The 23550-nt window shown below is 43.6% G+C and overlaps 2 protein-coding genes across 3 annotated transcripts; one reads left to right on the top strand and one right to left on the bottom strand.

Annotated features, from left to right (window-relative positions):
- Nucleotides 1–2898: 2898 nt before the first annotated feature.
- LOC148120910 (ATP synthase subunit ATP5MPL, mitochondrial-like) lies at nucleotides 2899–4205 on the bottom strand. The gene is made up of 2 exons (XM_087910383.1): nucleotides 3883–4205; nucleotides 2899–3153 (listed from the first exon to the last, which is right to left on the bottom strand). The coding sequence occupies exons 1-2, from the start codon at nucleotides 3910–3912 to the stop codon at nucleotides 3007–3009; spliced, it is 177 nt and encodes a 58-aa protein (XP_087766509.1). The 5' UTR covers nucleotides 3913–4205; the 3' UTR covers nucleotides 2899–3006.
- A 54-nt stretch (nucleotides 4206–4259) lies between these two features.
- On the top strand, nucleotides 4260–23461 carry Dhx33 (DEAH-box helicase 33). Of its 2 annotated transcripts, none has more exons than XM_048448585.3 (12): nucleotides 4260–4682; nucleotides 8260–8420; nucleotides 9577–9804; nucleotides 9960–10130; nucleotides 11836–12021; nucleotides 12682–12793; nucleotides 13901–14060; nucleotides 14217–14305; nucleotides 15200–15327; nucleotides 15691–15894; nucleotides 19031–19117; nucleotides 20120–23461. In XM_048448585.3, exons 1-12 carry the CDS (start codon nucleotides 4424–4426, stop codon nucleotides 20426–20428), a joined length of 2094 nt encoding a protein of 697 aa, XP_048304542.1. In that variant the 5' UTR covers nucleotides 4260–4423; the 3' UTR covers nucleotides 20429–23461. The 2 variants fall into 2 exon arrangements, with proteins under 2 accessions (XP_048304542.1, XP_048304543.1); XM_048448586.3 differs by lacking the exon at nucleotides 4260–4682 and adding an exon at nucleotides 4868–4884.
- The last annotated feature ends 89 nt before the right edge of the window (nucleotides 23462–23550 follow it).

Raw genomic sequence — 23550 nt, forward strand, 5'->3', positions numbered from 1 at the left:
AAACATATGTTAACAGGACTGCTTTTCTCTTGTTTAAAAGTCTTTTAAGTTTAATGACAGTCTTAGATTGTGTGATCCTCATGGGATTCTTAAGTTTAATCATTGTGTCTGTTCAAGAAAGCTTTATTGGTAACTTAGAAATTTATTTTTATTATTATTGCTTGCTTTTGAGCCAGAAATGAGTTTCTTTAGGTTTTATTTATTGTCCCTGAATTAATTTTGGATTTAGCTAATTAGTGGAATTTTTGTGGTAAAGTTTTAATTCTAAAATTTCTTCCCCTGCTTTTGATTTTAAGTGGAGATACCTGTACATATTAATGGCTGGGTAAAGCAGGAAATGCATTTTGGATGCATAGCCTAACGCAGTATCTGGTTGTTTTTTGTTTTGGTTTGGTTTTTTGGTTTTTCGAGACAGGGTTTCTCTGTGTAACAGCCCTGGCTGTCATTGGAACTCGCTCTGTAAGCCAAACTGGCCTCAAACTCTCAGTCTCTGGTTTTTAGGATGTCAATTCCTATTGGCAAAATGCCATGCTGTGCTCCACACTGTGCCCTGGGAATGCCAGTTTCAGTCATTTGGCCTCTTAGTTTGGCCAGTCCCACATTGTGTCTCTGGTCCTGTGTAATCTGATAGGATCGCTGAGCTTACCTGGGCACGAGGAAAAGTCCTCATTTTCCCAGCAAACCTCTTGATTCTGGTTCTTCCAAAACACACTTCCTTTTTGTAATGTGAGTCAACAGAAAAGAGAGATTGGCTTATGGGATTCTGTGACCACTTAAGCATATATGAATATAGTTTGAGATGTCTCCTGGATTGTAACTGAAAAGCACACCTAAAGCTTAGGGAGTTTTGTTCCGTTGTTATAGAAATACAATATATGTTCATTTTAAAATGAATGGACATGCCAGTTGCATCTCCCTGAATGGACATGCCAATTGCATCTCCCTAGGAGATACATTTTATATACTTTAGTGTGTTTTTTTCACTATGAATTTTTACTTGTTTCTTCCACTTCTTTTTCTGTCATTCTTCTATGTCTTCCTGTCTTTTATATTTCTTTTGTACTTGTGTGAAGCAAAATGCCCACATCCTGGATCTTGAAATGGAACCATAGCGCTGTCTCTGGGGTCCTCTGGGAATTAGGAAACACTGGAGCTATTGGCATGTTGTGTAACATGCTTCCTAGAATTGTCATGCCTTCTGCCACTGTTTTAGTTTGTGGCTGCGTTTTCCTTTGCCAGGTGACTTCTAGTTGTGTTAGCCAGTATCCTGCCCTTTGTTCCTCTTCAGGATGACTAAGCTACTTACTGTTTTGAGTTTTCATCAAAGCTCTTGAACCTTGCTTTTATGGTTAAGCGGCTCTGCTCAGAAGTCTGCACTCAATTCTTGGCCCTTATCAAATGCATATCTGTCTTCCTCTGAAGCTTGCTCCCACTTCTACCTAGCAGGGACCTCAATTTAAGTTCTTCAGTCATTGAAGACCCTAACACTCAAATCTTAGTACAAAAGTCTATTTCATTGTCTTCTTTAAATCCCTATGAAGCTTCAAATCTGTACTAAAATTCTTATACCAAACCATACATTGTCTTGTACTGTTCTTAGCTGCTACATGTTAGTTTTGTTTCCCTCATGAGAATGTAAGCTCCTTAAGGGCAGGGACTATGTCTTAATTTTTGTATCCACCACAGTGCCTAGCACTGTGCTTGGCACATGGGTGCTGAATAAATACTTTGTTCATTTATCAGTAAAAATTATCTTGTATTTTTAATTATGAAAGGATTAATGTGTATGTATGCAAACTTGTACCTAGTTGCTAAAATTTAAGATTGCTTTGAAAGCAGTATGGAGCAAAGATAAACATGATCAAGGCAATGGTTTGGTGGCCATGCAAGCCAAAGTGACCATGAGCCGGCATAGTCACAGTCAGAACAGGGAGTCAGGTGTACAGACTTCACCACCTCAGATAAGAACGGAATGTGTCTGAAGGATCGTCTTCCAGAGGAAGGGTCAGGATATGCTTTTGAATACTTAGTGTGTTAGCTTCTTTATATAAAAGCCACTGAACCACAGGAGACTTGTTTGGAGGAACAGCATATTTCAGACTGTCACTGAAGGACATGTGGACAACATGGTTTATGTAATAAATGTTTAAAGTTTTCAACTCTGATTATTTTATCATTGAGGCTACTGAGTAAGTGGGTTACTAGGAACGAGTTCCTTATAGAAATGTTACATTTTGCCTTCATTAAAAAAAAACTGAGCCAATATTTTAAAAACATAACAAATTTTTGTTTTGCTTTTCTTAAAAAAGAATGGCTTGCGTGATAACTGTTGCCTGTGATTAGTGGGTGCTTCTAGAGAAGGGGAGCATGTGTGTGTGTGTGTTGTGGCTGGTGGGATGACTCCAGAGGTAATGGCACTTAGTAAGTACCAAGCCTGACCTGAGTCCAATTCCCAGGCCCCACATGGTAGAAGGAGAGAAGCAATTTAACATAAGTTCTCTGCACTCTCTTCACACACGATAAATGTATGAAGTTTTTTCTTTCTTTTTTTTTTTTTCAGGGAGAGGTGTCTTACCTACTAAGGGTTTCACACTCGTTTATATAACCTATTTGGATTCTTTTTGGTTTTTCGAGACAGGGTTTCTCTGTAGCATTGGAACCTATCCTGGAACTAACTCTTGTAGACCAGGCTGGCCTCGAACTCACAGAGATCTGCCTGCCTCTGCTTCCCAAGTGCTGGGATTAAAGGCTTGTGCCACCACCACCACCCGACCACGTCAGTATATTCTTAACATGAATCCTAAACACACTCAACATGGACATTTTTATTAGCCCCTAGTTATATTGTTGGAAGCTTGATAAAAATATCTAGTTTTTGTTTGATTTGGTTTTTAGCTAATCAGATACGTTTATGAAAGCCACATTGTAAATGGTATTTACATAAGTATACAGCGATGTTTCATGTTCCCATCTAACACAGCTGCATTTCGAGTGGACATGGATCAGTTAATGATGGCTGTGGTCATGTGCAGAACTGGATTTGAAGGCTTTACTGATTTTGAAAGCACTCCTGATTTTAAAAAGGATGGTCATTAACCTGATTCCTACCCAAATTTCCTGGTAAACTTGGGTATAGTAGGGTTTTACGGGGATCTAGAATTCTTATTAAGGCTTTGAAGCATCTCAGAGGACCAAGGCCACAGGCCACATCAGATTCCACAACAGACTGGAAAAAGTCCATGTCTGGGGATTTTAAAAAGTAGGTCCACGTACTAAATTTGGTGGATATCCTTCACATGCATTGAGAGTTATAGTTTATTCACTGGCAGTCACATTTCCTGTAAGAAAAAGCAAATCGGTCTGAAGAACAGGCTCAGCGGTTAAGAGGACTGACTGCTCTTCCAGGGAACTGGGTTCCAAGCACTCAGAAGGAGGCTCACAACTGCCTTTAACTCTTATTCCAAGGGATCATTACCCTCTTTCTGGCTTTATGAATATTGCATGCAAATAGCTAAAAACACACACACAAGTAAAACGCCCACATCCCCCCCCCTCAAAAAAATGTTAAGGCAACCATTCATTGCTTGCCAGTCTTTCTGTGTTGAATTGGCAAAGTATCTAAGATCTTGCATTTGGAAAGGCAAGGAAGAACTGGCTATATGCAAGTTTTCTGTGGGAGTACTGAATTATCCCATTGATTAAGGTGTGCACAATAGGACCAGAAAGCTGTGTAAAGAATTTGAGAATCTGATAGAAATTACTGGGAGATGAGTTAAAGACAATTTCTTTTTTACCTCTTGTATTATTTGAACATATTATTTTGTGAGGGAAATACATGCTGTCAGAATCATAGATCACCTTTCTGTAACTTAAGATATTCACTAGTAACATTTTCAAGATTCTTTGAAGCATCTGAATGACTTTAATCTCAGAAAATTCATTATCTACATTTGTCAATCGGAGATGTCAGTGAGTATCTTAAAATGTGCATTGTTTAGAACGTTAAATGTTTGCGTTCCTCGTTGATTTTACAGAATTAAGTAACATCCTTAAAACGTGACTATTGTTGGAGATCGGAAAGAAACGGTTTTGTGATGACGAGAGTCCCAAAGGACAACGTCATTAGCCAATAAAGGCCTCTGGAACCACATAGCTATCGTTCCCTGTTGTTGCTCGGACAGTTTTTTAGGTCGCACCTCAGGTTCGCACCTCAGGCCTTGCTCTCACAGGATGTAAATGGTACCCAAACCCACAATGCATTTCGGGAATTAGAGTTCCTTTCCTAAAGTCTGGCAGCGGCGGTGAGATCATCGGTGGTCGCCCAGAGACGCCTGCACGTGGAGAGAAAGGGGCGGTGCGCGTTTGCGGTCCACGGCGTAGCGGAGCCGACTGCGCCGGGGCCTCCTGCTGCGGTCCTCCCGACATGCCGGAGGAGGCGGGCCTCCCGCCGGCCAAGAGATTCCGGCCGGGCTCCTGCCCTCCCGGGAGGCGGGTGGTGATGCTGTTGGCGCCTGGCGGTGGCGGAGCAGGAGGAGGCCGGAGGCAGACACCGCCGCTGGCCCAGCCCTCGGCCAATCCCTACCGCGAGGCCCTGGAGCTGCAGCGCCGGAGCCTGCCCATCTTCCGGGCGCGGGGGCAGCTGTTGGCTCAGCTCCGAAACCTGGACAGTGCGGTCCTCATCGGTGAGTGGCCGCTTTGGCGGGAGCTTCCTGGCTTTGCGAGGCCAATTTTTCTTTTCGGTGTTTCTCACTCCCTTGGTGTTGGCTTCTTCAACAAACTTGAAAGGTTTTCTGTGTCCGGCATGGACGGGGACCTCGGGAAAGAGGCGGATGAGTTAGCCTGCTGGCGCTGACTGCCCGGTGCGAGTGACCGGCGTGTGTGGCGGTAAAGACACACTTTCCATCACGGGGTGTGGGTGCATCTCTCTGAGGGCTTTGAAGGGCGGACCTTCCCCAGGCTTTGAGGAGGCAGCTACTGCGGAGCGAATCCCTGGGGACGCTGGAGAGACTGGCGGTCAGAAACAGTTCAGTTCACGGGCACCAGTTTCTTGTGTACGAGAAGAACTTGGGAGAGTTGGAGGGCAGGGACTGATTTCAGGGGGCTTTGATACACAGTGGTTAAAAAAGAGGAGCTCCTGAAGGAGCGAGGAAAAGATCTGCGAGTGCCGGCTGTCTCTGACCTGGAGTTCTGAGGATGGAGTGGAGAGCTCTAAATCCGGCTTTCAGAAGCTCGGGCCCTGAAGGGGAGGCGTGGAGCTGGCTTTTTTTTTTTTTAAAGAAATTTTTTAAAACTGTTTTGTGTTTTGTTTTTCCGAGACAGGGTTTCTCTGTAACTTTGGAGCCTGTCCTGGAACTCACTCAGTAGACTAGGCTGCCCTCGGACTCAGAAATCCACCTGCGTCTGCCTCTCCAGTGCTTCCCCACCCCCTTCTAATCAGGGGGAGTAAAATTTAATTCTCTGAGTCTAGCGAGTGAGGCAAAACTTAATTATGTGGGGCCAGTGAAAAGGGGAAACACGCACACAAAGACACTCTTTCAGGATCTCTCTATCTTCCTTATTTTTCCTTTACAGTTTATATATCCTTACAGAATATTTCAAACAGTATAGAAATTACAGTGTAGTTCCATTCTATTTTTCGAATGAGTAATTATAATGAATGCAAGTAAAAAAAATCATGTTTCTCATTTCCCTTACATGATTAAACAATTTACGTATTACAGGTGAGAAATAAATCATTCCCAAAGACCCACGTATATTCATGTCTAAGCACCTTGTTATAGATTAATAAAGTGTAAGCAAGCAAGGTACTTTCTTAGCCAGTTTTTTCACTTCTAACTTCATTTTGTGGTTACAACGAAAGGATCGATCATTTTATTAATTATCTCAAAAGTTAATCTTAAGAATCACAAATCTAAACTTTTATATATGAAAAATAATCAGTCAGCTTCACTTTAACCCTCAGGGTGCAGACCCATTCATCACAGATTTTTTTTATTAAATCATTTCAGGAAGCTGAGGGCAGAAATGGGTACCAGGAAATAACCATCACCCTTGATCACCAACCATTCTAGCTAGAAAGGCACATCAGCCAGCAGTAGCCAGGCTGCCATTGTTCTTGTTCTGTTCCTACTGAGGATGTTTTCAAGAGAACTTGAACAGACCTGACAATGGACTGAGAAGTGATTAGGAGGTACAAGAATGAAGGCGGTGGAAACCGGTTTCTGCTTTGGCCAAACGAGGGAAGCGAGGAACTTTTAAATATTTACAGATCTCAGTGAACGGAGCAGAGAGACACTGAAGAGAGAATGGAGCTAAGGGAGCAAAGGTCGGGAAGTGTAAGGGAAGGGGGGCCCACCTGGCACAGGAGAAAGGCCACCTCAGAGGAGGCAAAGTGATGCAAAAGCCCTTGTAGCAGGGAGTAGAGAGAAATCACATTTGAGGGCTTTCTATTGACTCAGATGCAGGAGTCCCTATGAGAACAAAAGTAGGCCCTCTGGGAGATGGAGACAGAAGACAGGCTGCAAAAACAGGAACAGGATGCACAGTAGAGCTGGTGCCCAGGTGCATTTTGGTCCTGCATCTGCATGGTTGGCATATTCTGTTTTCACAATTGTCAGTTACCTTAGACTAGGAGTTGCAAAGGGCACAAGAGACATTGATCCAAGTCTGAGGTCGTGTGGAGGATTCATTGGGAAACTGCAGGATAATCAAATTCTTAGTCCGAGAGTCTTGGCTAAGTCAAGAAAAGTGAACAATCAGAAGCAGTTGGGAACTGGGAGAAAATGCAAGACATGGGACTGGAGAACTTCATTAAAGAGGATAAGCCGTAGCAAAGAAGGGTGTGCAGGTTTCCTAAGCTCTTCTAATCAGGTGCTGTTCGAGGTACCAACAGACGGTAGGAAACAACCCTCATTGGGGGCTTGCACTCTGCAGGGTACTCAAACCTATGAAGAGATTGTTATCAGGTATTAGAAGAGGGCAGAAACATTCAAGTACTTCTGTACTGTTTGGAATGATCTGTGCTAGAAGAGAGATTCAGAGATGAGGGCCACTGGTACAGCCTTAAGGGTAAGAATTTACTGTCTGACTCATCCTGCAACTTGCCAATTAGTATGAAGCAGGTAGGTATTGTACCCATAATAGTGTAGGCAAAAGCAAAGATTTGAAGAAAGCAGCAAGCAGCCGTCAGAGAAGGGTGAGCAATGTATGAATAGACATCTTTTCAGTCAGTATTTATCAAGCTACATGACTGTCATATTTCATTTTATGTTGTAACTATACCAGTTACCTACTGTCTTAGGGTTCCTGTTACTGTGAAGAGACACTGTGACCATGGCAACTCTTATTAAAGGAAAACATTTAATGGAAGCTGACTTAGAGTTCAGAGGTTTAGTCCATTATTGTCATGCTGGGACTTAGTGGTGTGCAGGCAGACATGTGCTGGAGAAGGAGCTGAGAGTTCTACCTCTTGATCCATGGGCAGCAGGAGACTGTATGCCACACTGGGTGTAGTTTGATCATACACTTGAGACCTCAAAGCCTGCCTTCACATGGACACAGTTCCTCCAAAAAGCCACACCTCCTAATAGTGCCATTCCTATGGGCCAGGCATTCCAACTCATGAGTCTATGGAGGCTGTCCCTATTCAAATCAGCACACATACTATTATACATGCTTCCAGTACTATTGCCATCATTGAATAAACATCTTTGTTTACATAGACAAATTTCTGCAAGTGGAGTTGTGTAAACATTCTAAAAGTTTAGGATGGCCTGGTGGTGGTGGCGCACCTTTAATCCCAGCACTGGGAGGCAGAGGTAGGTGGATCTCTGAGTTCAAGGCCAGCCGGTCTACAAGAGCTAGTTCCAGGACAGGCATGCAAAAACTAGAGAGAAACCCTGTCTCAAAAAAAAAAAAAAAGTTTAGGATGTTTTTATTATTTGTTTGTTTGACAATCTCTCTATTATGTGGCACTGACTGTGTAGACAAAGCTGGCTTAGAACTCAGAAAGATTTTCCTGCTGTAATTAAGGCATGTGTCACCATGCCCAGCCCAGTGTAGAGGTTTCTGAAATGTAGAGGCCCCCTGGGAAACAGTAGCCGTGGCTGTTCTCCAGCAGTATACCTGGGTGCCCGTTTGCCTAGAACTTACCAACTCATTATTTTCTTGTGTGTTTTTATTTTGTTTTTCCTGACTTGAAGCTTTTTATTTGGTAAGTTTACCTTAGTCTTATTTGAATAAGTTTCTTTTCTCTCCTAGGGGAAACTGGCTCTGGGAAGACAACTCAGATCCCACAGTATCTCTATGAAGGGGGAATCAGCCGCCAGGGCATCATTGCAGTGACCCAGCCCCGTCGAGTAGCTGCCATCTCTCTTGCTACTAGAGTCTCAGATGAGAAGAGGACTGAACTCGGGAAGCTGGTACCTCCTTGCTCTACCTTGCTCTACGTACTAACCTGCACCTACTGTGCTTCTGCCCTTTATTTTTCTGAACAAGCTCTTCAGCACCTTCCACCTCCAGCTCCCATTATTATGTTGATAGGGTCTCCCCTAGCACAGACTGGCCTGGTACTCTGAATCCTCAGTCCTACTGCCTTAGCCTCCTGTATGCTGTGATGACAAGGGTGTGCATCAGCACTCAGTTGAATAGCATGTTTTTTCCTTGCCACTGCTTTTAGGCTAAGCTCAGAGTTTTCCCAATTCTAGAGAGATCGGTGGCTCTTAGTCCAGTTAGCTTTGGTTTCACAGCTATTGGCAAGTTGAGTAAATCAGATGTTTTCTTGTTTAGAGGTGCTGAGATTGAACATCCTAGGCAAGTGCCCCACCACTGAGCTGGACCCTTCACACCTAGTTTACAAGTTTAAGACTTTAAGACATGTTGTTTTTGTTTGTTGGTTTGATTTGAGTTTTTTGAGACAGGGTCTCACTTGTAGCTAGCCTGGAACATAGAATATAGGCGTATAGACCAGGGTGGCCTTGTACTTACTGCAGTCCTCCTGCCTCTGCCTCCAAAGTGCTAGAATTACAAGCATGCAGTATCATGTCTGTCCAGAAACCTCTTTTACATCTATTACATGTATGTATGAATTAGGTATATGTATTTTTATAAAAATGTGAACACTGTACTTAATGTAGGTCTATAGAATCAGTCTTGTAACTATGTAGGAGACAGATTCATATTTGTCTTGCATATGTGTGTTACAAGTAAAAATAGTTTGGACTTTTCATGTCTGTACTTAAGTAGCTTAAAGATTATTAGGGTGTGTGTGTGTGTGTGTGTTGTTTTTTTTTCCTTTTATTACTGTGTGTCAGTATGGAGGTCAGAGGACAATTTGAGAGTCAGTTCTCTCATCTGTGGCTCTAGGGATTGAACTCAGATTGCCAGGCCTGCGGGGCAAGTTCTTTTGCTCATTCCTGTCTCTAGATTTTCATTCTTTGAGATGCTTCATTGCAGCTAACGGTAATTGTCCAGTGTTTCTCTCTCCACGTAGACAGGCTGCTGAGGACAGGGCTGGATAGACAGTTGACCGGTGTCCAATAAATGTTTAATAAATAAAGGAGCCGTGTTTTCTCTCAGGTTGGCTATACTGTGCGCTTTGAGGATGTCACCTCAGAAGACACCAGGATCAAGTTTCTGACAGATGGCATGCTTCTTCGAGAAGCAATTTCAGACTCCTTACTTCGAAAGTACAGCTGTGTCATTTTGGACGAGGCCCATGAGCGGACTATCCACACAGATGTGCTGTTTGGAGTAGTGAAGGCAGCGCAGAAGAGGCGAAAGGAGCTAGGGAAACTGCCTCTCAAAGTATGTGGACTGTGCTTAAGGACAAGGCTGTCTTTCGGGGGTACTTCAGGCACATGGGAGAAAGTTAACCATGGTGGGAGTGATACAGGCCTCAGCCATCTGCTTTGTAGAAATGCTGTCCAATATTTATTTCCCATCCTCATTCTTTTCTGTAGGTGATTGTGATGTCAGCTACCATGGATGTTGACCTGTTTTCTCAGTATTTCAATGGAGCCCCTGTCCTGTACCTTGAAGGTCGGCAGCACCCAATCCAGATTTTCTATACCAAACAGCCTCAGCAGGATTACCTGCATGCAGCGCTTATCTCAGTCTTCCAGATCCACCAGGTATGGAAAGGGATGAAAGTTCCTGGCAAGTTCTGTTTCACTTTACAGTTAATTGTGAGAACAGTTAACCTCTGAAAGTAAAGCAACTGAATCTGAGAGCGTTGTGAGTGGTATCATCAGGAAAAGCTCATTTATGAGTAGTGATGCCTAGCAGGTAAAGGGGCTTGGCTCTGAGCCTGTGGACCTGAGTTTAATCCCTGGGATCCACATGGTCAAAAGAGAGAACTGGCTCTAAAGTTTTCCCATGACCTCCACACGTGCCACTCACACAAATCAATAAATGTAATAAAGTGATCGTCTAAAAAAAAAGGTTTCTTTGCTTTATCTGTTTTGCCTCTTTTGATATTTCCTATTATCTCCAAAAAGAAAAATAAATCAGTTATCGGCAGCTGTTCTCTGAGCTAGAAAGCTCTCATAAGTTAGAAGAGTGGGCTGCATACTCTTTATATTGGAACCTGTGGGGGGAAAGCATACATTATGTTGCAACCCAGTATGCCATTCAAGTATGTCTAGTCTTGCCACGCATCCGGGCTGGCTTCCAACCTGCCACCTTCCTGCCTAGGTTTCCTGAATGCTGCAATTGTAAGTATGTTCCACGCGTGTCCTGGGGTGTTTTCAAGTTTTCGAGATATACTGCAGAGTATCTTTTTATTTTGTTTTACATTTAGATGTGAGTGATTGAGGCCGGGGAGTGGTTCAGTGAATAAAGTGCTTGCCTAGTAAGTGTGGCCAAAATTCTTTAATGTAATTTTATTTTTATAAGTTTCTTGTGGGGAGGGGGTGCATGTGTACACTTGATGTGTGTGGGGGAGGGGCAGAGCCCACATACAGAGGTCAGAGGATGACTTTGTGCAGTTGGTTCTCTGTTCTCACCTTTACATGGACAGGCTCAATGGGAGCTCAGTTGCTGAAATTACAATTTCCATGAGGGCGTCAGAGAACTTTCCTCCATCACATGGGTCCTGGGAATTGAACTCAGGCTGGTAGCCTTGGCAGCAGATGCCTTGTAGCACGAATAATAGAAACCCAGAGACAGCTACTGGATTCAAGCTAAAGATCAGAAAAGCAAAACAGTCAAGACACTAGGGAAGTCTTACATCTGCCAAGGCTGGGTGACTGCAGGCTGAGCCTCAGCCTCAGCCTCTGTCTCCTTGTCTTATATTCCCCTTTAGTGCTGGGATTAAAGGCGTGTGACTCCATAGTACTGGGATTAAAGGTATGAGCCACCACCACCTAAATTTGTTTCTGCCTTGATCTTGTGTAGCCCAGGGTGTCCTTGAACTCACAGAGATCCATCTGCCTCTGTCTCCCAAATTCTGGGATTAAAGGTGTGCGACACTTTTGCCTGACCTCTAGTGGCTTAGATCTTCAGGCAAGCTTAATATATTAAAACATAAATAAAATATCACTATAGTGCCTTTTGCCACTGAGCCATCTAACTTAAAGAAGTTTATACAGATTTTCCTAGGCTTTCATTGTATTGTCTTACAATACAATGTTAATTTCCCTGCAAAACTTCCTTACCTGGTTTCAGAACATAGTTGACTGACTTTCGTGGTAACAACTCTGTTCGTTGCTAAGGCTCTTCTCCCAGGGAGGTGCCACTGCCAGACTTGTTTATCTTCATAATTAAAAAGTGAAACAGAAAATAAAAACCCTCTTGGAAACATCATAATCATCAGTTTATGATTATGTCTCTCTCTAGGAAGCCCCCTCTTCTCAAGACATCCTGGTGTTCCTTACTGGTCAGGAGGAAATTGAAGCAATGAGCAAGACCTGCCGAGACATTGCAAAGCACCTCCCTGACGGCTGCCCTGCCATGCTCGTCCTTCCTCTGTACGCCTCCCTGCCCTACTCACAGCAGCTTCGAGTCTTTCAAGGGGCCCCAAAGGTGAGTGCGGTGCCACCTTTCTGCCAGCCATGTCACTGGGCATCAAGTCAGATCTACAACGGGGCCTGTGTGCCTGTCACCGTGATCCAGGAAAGCTTGAAGGAGGAACATTTAGGTACCAGGTCAGCTACTGGAGAGGAACAGGTGTAGAGTCCACAGCTGCAGGGAGAGACGAAGGAGGGCACAAAGGTGTAGAGACTAAAAGGTTTGGCTCTTCTAAGAGCTGGTATAAGCCACAGCACCCATGTACCATTTGTTTATGTGCCAGACAGTGATGACACATAGATCATCTCTCATTCTCATGGAATCCCATAAGGGATCCTAAGGCCCCCAAGAAGGGAGGTGGGAATTGCTTAAGGCACACATAGCAAGATCCTGGCAAGGCCAGGATTCCAACTCCTATCTATCTACCCACCTTGAATCTTGTTCCACTGCATCTCATTGCCTCAAATTAATCTTCGGGACCTCAGTGAAAGGACCAATGTACTCCTTTCTCTTTGTTCCTCATCAAGTGTAATGACTGAAATTGCTATGACTACTACTACTAATGAAGTCACCTTTTCTTGATCTTAAGCAAATTGTGGAAATGCATGGTTAGAGTTTTCACCTTCTGACTCATGTGTGTGTCATACGGCTTTTTGGTTTTCTTCCTCCTTTTAGGGCTATCGCAAAGTGATCATTTCAACCAACATCGCTGAAACCTCCATAACCATTACAGGAATAAAATATGTAGTTGACACGGGCATGGTTAAAGCAAAGAAGTATAACCCTGGTGAGAAACTGTAGCTCATGAATGTCTCCTGTGTATAGCGAGCACGGTTAAAACCGAAACCCCACCATTTCCTCCTAAGTAAACATTTCATGTTTGTGAGGAGCTGAGATTTGAGTGACAGGGACAGTGTCAAATCATGTCTGTAAAAGAGACCTGAGGCAGGAAGCCTAGAGAGGGAAGAACTCAGTTGCAGAGAACCTAGACAGGATGGATGACAGCCTGGACTGAAGTCTGAAAGGCCACAAGAAGCTGGGTGAGAATGGGGGCAAGAAAGCCAGGGACAGCCTGGTACCGGTGGCGGGCTCTCCAAATGGCTACCAGAGTGTGGCTGTATGGGTTTTCATGGTGCCCAGCTTGGAGCCAGGTGCCCTGGCTGGATAGGGTTCCCAGTAAGCACAGAGGGAGCACCTGCTCTCTCTTCTTATGAGTGTCAAGCTGCCTTGAAGTCAGTTCTATGCATTTCTGATTCATACTCTGCTTTATTCTACAGAGGATTTGGTGCCACTACAATTAATATTGCTCCCCAATATTTAATGGCATGTTCTCTGCTAAGCACTGGAGGGGTCAACTGGTGGCAAAGTGTCGGTCTCTAGTGCCTGACACAAAATATTCCTGTACTTGAGAGAATTGATGTTTTTTACTTACAAGGGGAAAACAATATCACATGATTTGTTTTCTTATAGAACTGGCAGGGAAGACAAAGGACCTTGTCATCATTGGTTGATATATGACCAGCCTTCCGAGTTAGGTAGAAACTCAGCACCAAAATCCCCAAGAAACCCTCAGTGCCGGGCAACTGGGATAGTTGGCCCTCCCATGATGTAAGCCCAAACTTCTGAAACCATTCTCCTGCCACCTTGCTTGCAGAGGGTGTTGTATGTTTTATATAACATTTCACACATGACTCATTGCTAGAATTGTTTCACTGTAAATTTTAAAGTGGTCAAGCAGCCTGGATCTGTGCTTTCTTGTCAAGCCTTGAGTTTTTTCAGGCCCCTATGTTGCAGAAGCACTCAGTGGTACTCAGCATCTTTGGTTTTGCCAGCACTCTAGAAACAGTTTGCTTATGTGATGAAGCAAAACACTCACGGCCCTCTCTCCCTGCAGACAGTGGCCTTGAGGTACTAGCTGTACAACGAGTGTCAAAGACCCAGGCCTGGCAGCGCACAGGGAGGGCTGGCCGAGAGGACAGTGGCATCTGCTACCGGCTCTACACAGAGGATGAGTTCGAGAAGTTTGAGAAGATGACGGTACCAGAGATTCAGAGGTAGGTCCAGGTTGTGTCTGCACTGTGCCATTCATCCCAGCCTCCTTCCCATCTGTTCCTGTCCACAGACTGCAGCCTTTGCTAACGCTCTCTAGGGAGCAGTTTTGTCCCAGTGCGGTCAGGGACAGTTGACTAACCCTCACATCTCCCTCACAGGTGTAACCTGGCAAGTGTGATACTGCAGCTGCTAGCCATGAGAGTCCCAAATGTCCTCACCTTTGACTTCATGTCCAAACCATCTCCAGGTAAGCTGGAAGGTAGACAGACAGACAGACAGAAAATAGCACATGAGCTCTTCCCCCCGGGAAAAGTATTTTGAGGAAGAAAAAAAGTATTTTGATCATATTGTTTTGCTGATTTGATTTCATTTGTTATGAAATGGTAGGTTCTATGTAATAGCACCATTGTGCAGGGACCAGAGGTCATCAGGCATCCATGGGACACCCATAAAGCCCAATGAAATGATAAAGAGCATGCGCCTTTGTGTTAAACTAGGATTTGACTAGTCCCTCCCTTCATTAGTAATCTCTCCTGGAGGAAGAACCTTTAGAACTAACAATAAATGGTGGCAACGTTGGCATCTAGACCCTTATCACCATGCCATTTTTCTTTTGTTTAAGGAAATGCAGTTGTTGAGAGTAAACTATCAATAGGTGTCCCAGATCCCCCCTGGTCAGTTCTTCTCTCAAGAGACATCTGGCTGTCTTCTGAACAAAAATTTGTCCCTGTGGGTGGGAATTTGTAAATCTTAAAAAAAGAAAGAAAGAAAAGAAAAGAAAAAACACATAGGGCACACTGATCTACTCGTAATATATTTTCTTCATTTTGAAATTCCTAAAAAGGAGCAGTAAATATAAACTGTAAAGTGTAATACAGCCAGCATCTGTGTGATGCTACGCACACCATGGAAGCCAAGCTTCTGACATTTGTCTCTTCCCCATTCCTCTGGGTATCTGCTCCCCATGATTGTTTTATACGTCTCTTGCTTGTAGTACCATTAAAGCTTAGGAAGGTGTGAGCTCAGTGGCGGGTGGTCTTGGCAATGTTTGTAGAGTTATAAGCATCCAGAAGCACTCAAATAGCTGCATCTTCTTCCTGTTTTGGACTTCTGGCTCCTTTTTATGTCTCCATTTCTGTAGATCACATTCAGGCGGCCATTGCCCAACTGGACCTGTTAGGTGCTCTTGAACATAAGGATGACCAGCTTACCCTGACTCCAATTGGAAGAAAGATGGCAGCATTTCCTTTAGAGCCCAAATTTGCCAAAGTAAATGACCCCTCCTCCCTCCTCTTTTCCCTTTCTCTACATTGCAGGTTAGGAAATGCCTAAGCCCAGTGCTTCTGAACTAACCTCATTGGTTCTCTTAAATATGACATATCACCCCACTTTGTGTACCGTGCTAATGTATGTTGTGTGTGGGATTCAGACATCAGTCATAGCCCTACCCACAAAGGTGTGGGATCCTGTGGGAATGGCATCTTTCTGTTTTACAAAGAAGTGAATGGCATTGACCCTACATTACGGTCTTAAAGCCACCACACTCCTTGAAGGGAAACTGCACAAGAGTGTACAGAAACACTAACTGGAAGCTAGGAAACCTGACCCATGTGATACAATTTGACTTTCCAGACTATCCTCCTGTCCTCCAAATTCCACTGTACGGAAGAAATTCTGACCATAGTCTCCCTGCTGTCTGTGGACAGTGTCCTTTATAACCCTCCTGCCCGGAGAGATGAAGTGCAAAGTGTCCGGAAAAAATTCATATCCAGTGAGGGGGATCACATCACCCTGCTCAACATCTATCGCACCTTCAAAAACCTAGGTGGGAATAAGGTGAGCCATATCCATTCTTTCAGGCCTGTTTTTAAGTATACTTTTTTTTTTTTTTTGACAAAATCATCAAAAAGAGTTGCACACACAAAGCCACCTGTCATCTCAGAAATGGGTACGTGCTGGGAATCACTAGAACAAAACATATAGTTCAGGTATTCATTCAAATTGTGGACAAGTTAATTAAGTAGACCCTATCTCAGCCACTCAATTATTTTTTTCTTCTTTTCTTTTTATTTTTTTTATTTTTTTTTTTTTTGTTTTGAGAGAAGGTCTCTCCGTAGCCCTGGCTGTCCTGGAAATCATATTTAGACCACACTGGCCTTGAGCATACAGAGACCCACTTGCCTTTGCGTCCCGAGTGCTGGGACTAAAGATGTGTGCCACTACGCCTAACTTTTTTTTAAAAAATATTTATTTATTTATTATGTATACAATATTCTTTCTGTGTGTATGTCTGCAGGCCAGAAGAGGGCACCAGACCTCATTACAGATGGTTGTGAGCCACCATGTGGTTACTGGGAATTGAACTCAGGACCTTTGGAAGAGCAGGCAATGCTCTTAACCGCTGAGCCATCTCTCCAGCCCCCACACTATGCCTAACTTTAGTCCTTTTGAGATAGGCCATTTTATAAAGAAAAGAGATGGCTCGTGTTCTGGTAAGATTTAGAAGCCTTGTCTGATGCTTCAAGGTAAAACAGTACCACTCAGCAAGAGGACTTCAGTGTATGTGTGTCTGGTCTCTTCCCCTTCACCTAATTAGTAGCCAATGGGGATCCAATTATGGGGCTCTACCTTCTGACCTTATTTAACCCTAGTCATTTTCCAGGTGTCCTACTGCTATTATAAACAGCATAATTTTTAAGTTGGGCTGTTTGTGTGGTGTGTGTGTATGTTTGCCTTCTTGTGTTTCTGAGCACTACTTACTTGACTGTTTTTGTGGAGGCTAGAGGCATCAGATTCCCAGGGATGGGTATAAGCCACCATGTGAATGTTGGACATTTTACTTGATCTTCTTAAAGAACAGGTTGACCTGTGTCGCCAGCCCCTAAGTCTTTAAAATTTGTTTTGCTTTTTCAAAACAGATTCTTACTACATAACTCCAAAAGCTGGAATTTTCTATGTAGGCTGACCTCAAATTCATTGAGAGCTGCCTCTTCCTGCCAAATGCTAGGATGAAGAGCATGTGCTACTATTATGCCCAACTATTTATTTTTAAGGGGGTTTGGTTTGGTTTGGTTTGGTTTGGTTTTAGTGTTTTCAAGAGAGGGTTTCTTAGTGTAGCCCTGGCTGTCCTGAAATTAGCTCTTGTAAGACCAAACTGGCCTCAAACTCACAGAGATCTGCCTGCCCCTGCCCCCTGCCTCCTGAGTGCTGGGATTAAAGGTGTGTGCCGCCACCACCTTGCTTGTTTTGTTTTTTGGGACAAGATCGTACTATGTAGCTCTGGCTATCCTGAACTCATTGTGTAGATTAGGCTGGCCTTAAACTCAGAGATCTGCCTGAAGTGCCACTACACCCAGCTTATTTTAAATTTAAATTGCACTTTGTTTGCTTGTTTATATGGGGGCGAGGGAGCATATTGTGGAAGTCAGAAGACAACTTTCGGTTCTATCCTTCTATCATGTGCATCCAAGGGCTCGAACTTGGGTCATTAGGCTTGGTGGCAAATACTTTTCTACAGAACCATCTTACTGGCCCACAAATGCTATAACTGAACTAAGTAATGTTTCACAATAGGGATTCAATGAAACTGAAGAATATTCAAACCATACAAGATGGTGTTCTTGCCTACCTATTCAACTTTTATATTAGTTTTTTGATATCATACTTCAGTTCCTTATACTAAGATGAAAAATGGTCAGTATATTCTCTTGTGTGTTAATAAATCAAAATTGTGCTTTAGTGAATTCTTTTTAAAAAATGCTGCCTTGCAATTTTAGCATTTGTTCACCTTGCTATATTTACTTTAGTTTATTTCTATTTACACTTTGTGTTCAAACATGCATGGGTGTGTGCACACACACATACACAGGTGTGCTACATGGCACCTGTAGAGGTCAGAGGACAACTTGGAGGAACTGATTCTGTCCTTCTATAGTATGGGTCCAAGGGGTTTAATTTAGGTATTCAGATTTGGCAGCAGGCATCTTTCCCAGCTGAGCTCTCTCGCTGGCCCTCAATTTATATTTAAACAAAGTGCTGAGTTATTCCTTACTGAAGACTGACCTGCCATTGGTGTGTGTCCCACCAAGAGGCTGTCATCCGTTTGTTTGTCTTTAAAGCAGGGTCTTGCTTATATGTGTAACCCAGGTTGATTGTCAGCCTTCCAAGTGTTGGACCATAGGTATGTGCCACCACACCCAGCACTAAGGATATGCTTTTTAACAGGGCCTGGTAGACTGTGCCAGGCTGTATGATAAGACTGTCTCAAAACAAACAGGAAAGGGGACACATCCTTCACATCCATCCACATTCTGTCCTTTCGGCTGCATCTCTCTCCATCACCACAGTGGTGTTCTGCTCAGGGCCCCCTGTGCTCACAAGGGAAATTCTGTGGGGCCAACAAGTGAGCAAGTAGACTTACTGGGCTGGGTTCTGCAGCTCAGTTTCTCTGGGAAGCAGGCACTTCCAGGCTGGCAGTCTTTCCTGCAGTGTGGGAGAATGCCCATCTCCACTGTTCCTCCAGCTGTCGATTGGAATCACTTGTACCATCTGTTTTTCCAATGTTCTTAACCTTATTGCCTCTATCCCTCAGGAAACAAGCATCCTTACATATATGTATTAGGCATTTCTATGTCTTTTGTTTATTTTTCACCAATTTCTTGGTCTTTTCTCACTGGTATTTAATAATATTCTAGAGGTGCTCTTCCTTTCTGGGTATGGCGGTGCATTCATTGCCAGCATTGCCGGTAACTTTTTTTCATGACGACTCTAGGAAGGAAATCTTAAAGTTTTATTTCAGATTCAACAATTCATATTTTTAATGGTTCATACTTTTCAGTATAAAGGTATTGTCCTATATCCTTTTGACACCTGAACAAGCCTCTGAATTCAGCAGTGCAGTCTGGATTGGTTACATGCATGTTTCCTCTGCCTAGAAATAAGAGGCTTGAGATCTCTTCTTTGTTCTCTTCAGGATTGGTGCAAAGAGAATTTTGTCAACAGCAAGAATATGCTACTAGTAGCTGAAGTCAGAGCACAGCTGAGGGAAATCTGCTTAAAGGTAGTACCTCTTTTTCAATGAGAAGTTCTTGTTTTATTGTGGGGGTCTTGGATTGCTTGCTGCTAGTGGTATGAGAGGAATTCTCATTGTGGAAAAATTTAAATGTACAAGAATGTAAAATCTACCCATAGTTCCACTCTTTCTTTCTTTCACTGTTGTGGTTTATTTGGGTTTGCTTGTTTTTTCTTCCCCTCCCCACCCCCACCTCATTCTAGTGCAGGCTGGAACCCTGAATCTCATGCATAAATTTTTATAAACTTTTTAACTATTTTCTGATTTTAAAAAGTACTGCTAAAAATTAAGAAGGAAAATTGGTTCCAGACTTCTGGAGCCTTGGAGTTGTTTGCTTAGTGAGCTTGCCTGCAGGATGGAGTGTTTTAGTGTTTTACCTCCCTTTAGAACAGTCTCTCTCTCTCTCTCTCTCTCTCTCTCTCTCTCTCTCTCTCTCTCTCTCTCTCTCTCTCTCTCAGAGGGCCTGTGGTATAGAAGTTTAGAGGTTCCCCTGCAGCTAGAGTTACAGATGGTTCTGGGTACTTTGACTTGAACCCAGGTCCTCTGAAAGAGAAACCAGTGCTCTTAAGTTCTAAGCCATCTCTCCAGCCCACATCCTGTATCTTTCTGGTTTTTCGAGGTCGGGTTTTTCTGTAGCTTTGGAGCCTGTCCTGGAACTCTCTCTGTAGAACAGGCTGGCCTCAAACTCACAAAAATCTGCCTGTCTGCCTCCCAAGTGCTGGGATTAAAGGCTTATGCCACCACACTGCTCGGTTCCCATCCTGTATCTTAAAAATGCTTCTCTTCAAACTGGATGGTTTCCATCTATTTTCCCTCACCTGTGCCCTCATCCTTCACCTGAGCTGTTGCCTATGGCAATTGAAATGCTACCTTTGGATGTCAATCAAGATTTCACTTTGTGTTGGCCGCTCTTTAGGTCTTGCTGCTCCCTTGCGCTGTACAGTGCTGGGGAGGGTTAATATTTGGGGTCTTTTCTGTTTCCTAAAACAGATGTCAATGCCAATCGTGTCATCTCGAGGGGACATGGAGAGTGTCCGCCGCTGCCTGGCTCACAGCCTTTTTATGAGTACTGCTGAACTCCAGCCAGATGGCACCTATGCCACCACAGACACACACCAGCCAGTGGCCATCCACCCATCGTCTGTCCTGTTCCACTGCAAACCTGCCTGTGTGGTATACACTGCACTACTCTACACCAACAAATGCTACATGCGTGACCTCTGTGTTGTGGATGCTGAGTGGCTCTATGAGGCTGCCCCTGACTACTTCCGGAGGAAGCTGAGAACTGCCAGAAACTGATCCACCCCAGGATGCTGCCAGCATGGCTGGGCCTGGAACTTAGATCACAGCTATCTTCCAGGTAGACTCAGAAACTGGAGGAACCGTACACTTCAGTGCAGCCAGACTTGCTGAGTTCAAGAGCTTGGAAGTGCTCATGAAACTCCTTAGACTCAGCCTTGTAGACGTGCTCATGCCTAGACCGTGAGATACAAGACTTGTGCTTTGGGTTTGACTGGGAAATTTCTAGTGACTGAATTAACTTCTGAGCCTCAGTTTCTTCATATGCCAGAGGGGGATAAGACTTAGAAGTTCAGAGTAATGAAGTTTAGAGGAAATGAACAGAAAGCTACCCAGAGGTTTGCCTGGCACAAGATAAGACAATCAGTGAATTATAAGCCATTGTGCTTTGTGATATAATTAGGTACAACACAGCCCCTTGAGCTCTTGTGACTGGGGAAGGGGAATGTTTCTTGGAGGAGCCATAGGAAGCTACAGATTCAATTGGTTGACCTCAGTGTTTTTCCCCCTTGTTTCCTTCTCATAGAACACAGGACCTCATGCATGCTATGCAAACACTCTGCCACTGAGCCAATCCCCAGCCTCCACTACTATTTAAAGACCTGTATGTCTTTGAAATAGAAAACAGAAGAAACTGACTCCCTTAGATATTGCCAGAATAAGGTATATTCTGACCTGTTGGCCCTCATGGCTCAGGGTGTAGCTCCTTTTCTTCTCCGCCTCCAAGCAGAAACCAGCAAAGGAGTTCCTTGGTTGGTCCTCAGTGCCTCTGTGGTTGTGTCCCCAGCAGTGTTTTCAGGAGACATGCAGGTTTCCTGAAATTGGGAAGCCAACTTTTCAGTGCAGTGGCCTTCTGAAGCCCAGTGGTCGTTTTCTCTTGGGTGGGCACCTACGAATGTGTGCCCATGAGGAGACTTCACGCCCATTCCAGCAGTCTCTGTTCAGGTGAACCGTAATCAGAACTGCTGGGTAGCAGGGATGGGACAGATGCTTGACAGCTCAGAAGCTGGGCATCAGTTCGTCCTTTTCACCACTCCCAGTCTTTGTGGTTTTGGCCTTACTGGTTTTTTTCCTCTTTGTTGCGGGGACCTGGGGAGAGTTAACTTTGCCACTTCCTAACCAGGTGCCACTCTCCGACCTTCATTGTCTACATTTGTCAGAGGGAAGTAGAGAAGCCTTGTCATTCCCTTTCCTGTCCAGAAAAGATTCATCTTGGTTGGTTGTTAGGAGCAAATAGTCCCTGTTGTAGTGATCATACCTGTAACCCAGCTGAGGGGAGGACTGGGGGTTCTAGGCCAGCCGGGGCTGGGCCTTGTATCCAAGTGGAGGGGAAGAGAGAGGAGAGAAAAAGCACACTTTCCCAGGAAATGTTTGAACCCAGAAAAAGCCAAATACAGCCCTTTAATTAGTTGATCCAGACACAGCTCTACTACTAGGATTTTGTCATTTATAAATTGTGCTTTTGAGCAGGGGGCCAAACTGCCTACAAGGTACTTGTACTACAAGACAGGAGGCAGTTTCTTCTCTCTGGGTCCAATATGTTCTTTCCAGAGAGCATAGCCTAGTGAGCACTTCTATTCCCAGGGTCGCACTGGTCCACAGCTGCGTATATTGGATCTGGTCTGGGCTTTATTCTAACCCTAACCATGAGCAATCAAGCTTTTAGTCAGTGTTTAGGGTTGTCTGGGTATTCGTGACTTCTTTGATAAAATGGTTACATTACCAACTTTCTGAAAAGCTATTGAGAAAATTTTTTCTTTTTAAAGTGTATTTTTCCTATTTACACAAAGGGGCAGGGGTGTTTATTTAGCCTTGCTTGGTAAGAGAAGCTTTTATATTTTTAGTGGAACATTCATTTTGCTGGTTAAAGAAAACAAGGGGGAGGCAATATATTCCTTAGCAATGAACAATTTCCCACAGTAAACTAAGAGGGTGTTTTCTGGGTCAGTAAAAACTTAGCTTGTATTGATTGACTCCAAAGCAGGTACTGGGAACTTAACTTGGAGTGACTGGCTCCTACCCAGAAAAGGAGTGAAGGACAGTTGGAGTAAATTTAATGTTTCTGTACAGAAATATGTTCATCACTTTAACATTGTGGTAGAATTTTAAAAGAGTACTTAGTTTTTTTATTGGACTTTTTAAAAAATAGCTTTTTAATAAAGCTGCTCAGGGATTAAATCAGATGGAAATCCCATTCTGACTCCGTATCACTACAAAGAAGTTAATGATTGCTTGAGCTGCAGGGACGGTGCCCTTTAAGCTTTCTTAAGTAAGTAAAACGTTGCTTGGCAGTGGTGGCACCGTACTGTCTTTAATTCCAGCACTTGGGAGGCAGAGGCAGGTGGATCTCTGTGAATTCGAGACCAGCCTTGTCTACAGGAGCAAGTTCCAGGACAGCCAGAGCTACACAGAGAAACCCTGTCTAGAAAAACCAAACCAACAAAAAGTCAACTGTTTCGTGGTTTTACTGCGATGCGACCTGAACTGCTTTTCAGTTGGCAACCTCTCCAGCCTGAAGAATCCAGTCTGCGCAGAGGAGCCTCGAACAGATGAACTTCACACAGCTGTGCTGCAGCACCCAGGGCAACGGTTTCATTACCAGGTCCCCAGTGAAAACCTTTGCACCTCTGCCAGTTGTTATAAGATTTCAAAACAGCAAAACATTTACTGTGACACAAATCCTTGTACTCCAACTACCAGGGTCTGTTTGGAACTGTGGCCATGCATCCAAGATGCCGTTCTTGAGCACATAAGCTAGACCGTACTGTACTGTGGGGGATTTTATATTGATTGCTGTTGTGTAGGAAAAATTAAAGCGCAAAGATACCAAGTTGATTTGGACTTTGCTGTATTCTATCTGATCTCAAACATAACATAAAAACAGTTCTTGTGTGCAATGCTTAAATTTTCTTTTGACTATCAAATCTATAAAAATATGAATCTTATTTATATATGTGGCCTTTTGGGGGGCCTCCTTTCCCTTGTTTATAGAATGATATTTGGAATAATAAACATTAGTCTTATTGGCATTCATTTGGAAAGACTTGTTATCTATTTAGTTTTGGTTTTGATTTTTTTTTTTTTTGGTTTTTTTGAGATAGGGTTTCTTTGTGTAGCCTTGG

Source organism: Myodes glareolus, chromosome 9 (genome assembly GCF_982192425.1).
Source record: "Myodes glareolus chromosome 9, mMyoGla1.1, whole genome shotgun sequence".
Taxonomy (NCBI): Eukaryota; Metazoa; Chordata; class Mammalia; order Rodentia; family Cricetidae; genus Myodes; species Myodes glareolus.

Coding starts and splice junctions, on each gene's coding strand:
- Dhx33 (XM_048448585.3), top strand. CDS start 4,424: ATGCCGGAGGAGGCGGGCCTCCCGCCGGCCAAGAGATTCCGGCCGGGC. Junction 9,805..9,959: donor TAGGGAAACTGCCTCTCAAA/GTATGTGGACTG, acceptor TCTTTTCTGTAG/GTGATTGTGATGTCAGCTAC. Junction 12,022..12,681: donor TCTTTCAAGGGGCCCCAAAG/GTGAGTGCGGTG, acceptor TCCTCCTTTTAG/GGCTATCGCAAAGTGATCAT.
- LOC148120910 (XM_087910383.1), bottom strand. CDS start 3,912: ATGCTTCAAAGAATCTTGAAAATGTTACTA. Junction 3,154..3,882: donor GAATCTTGAAAATGTTACTA/GTGAATATCTTA, acceptor TAAGAATTCTAG/ATCCCCGTAAAACCCTACTA.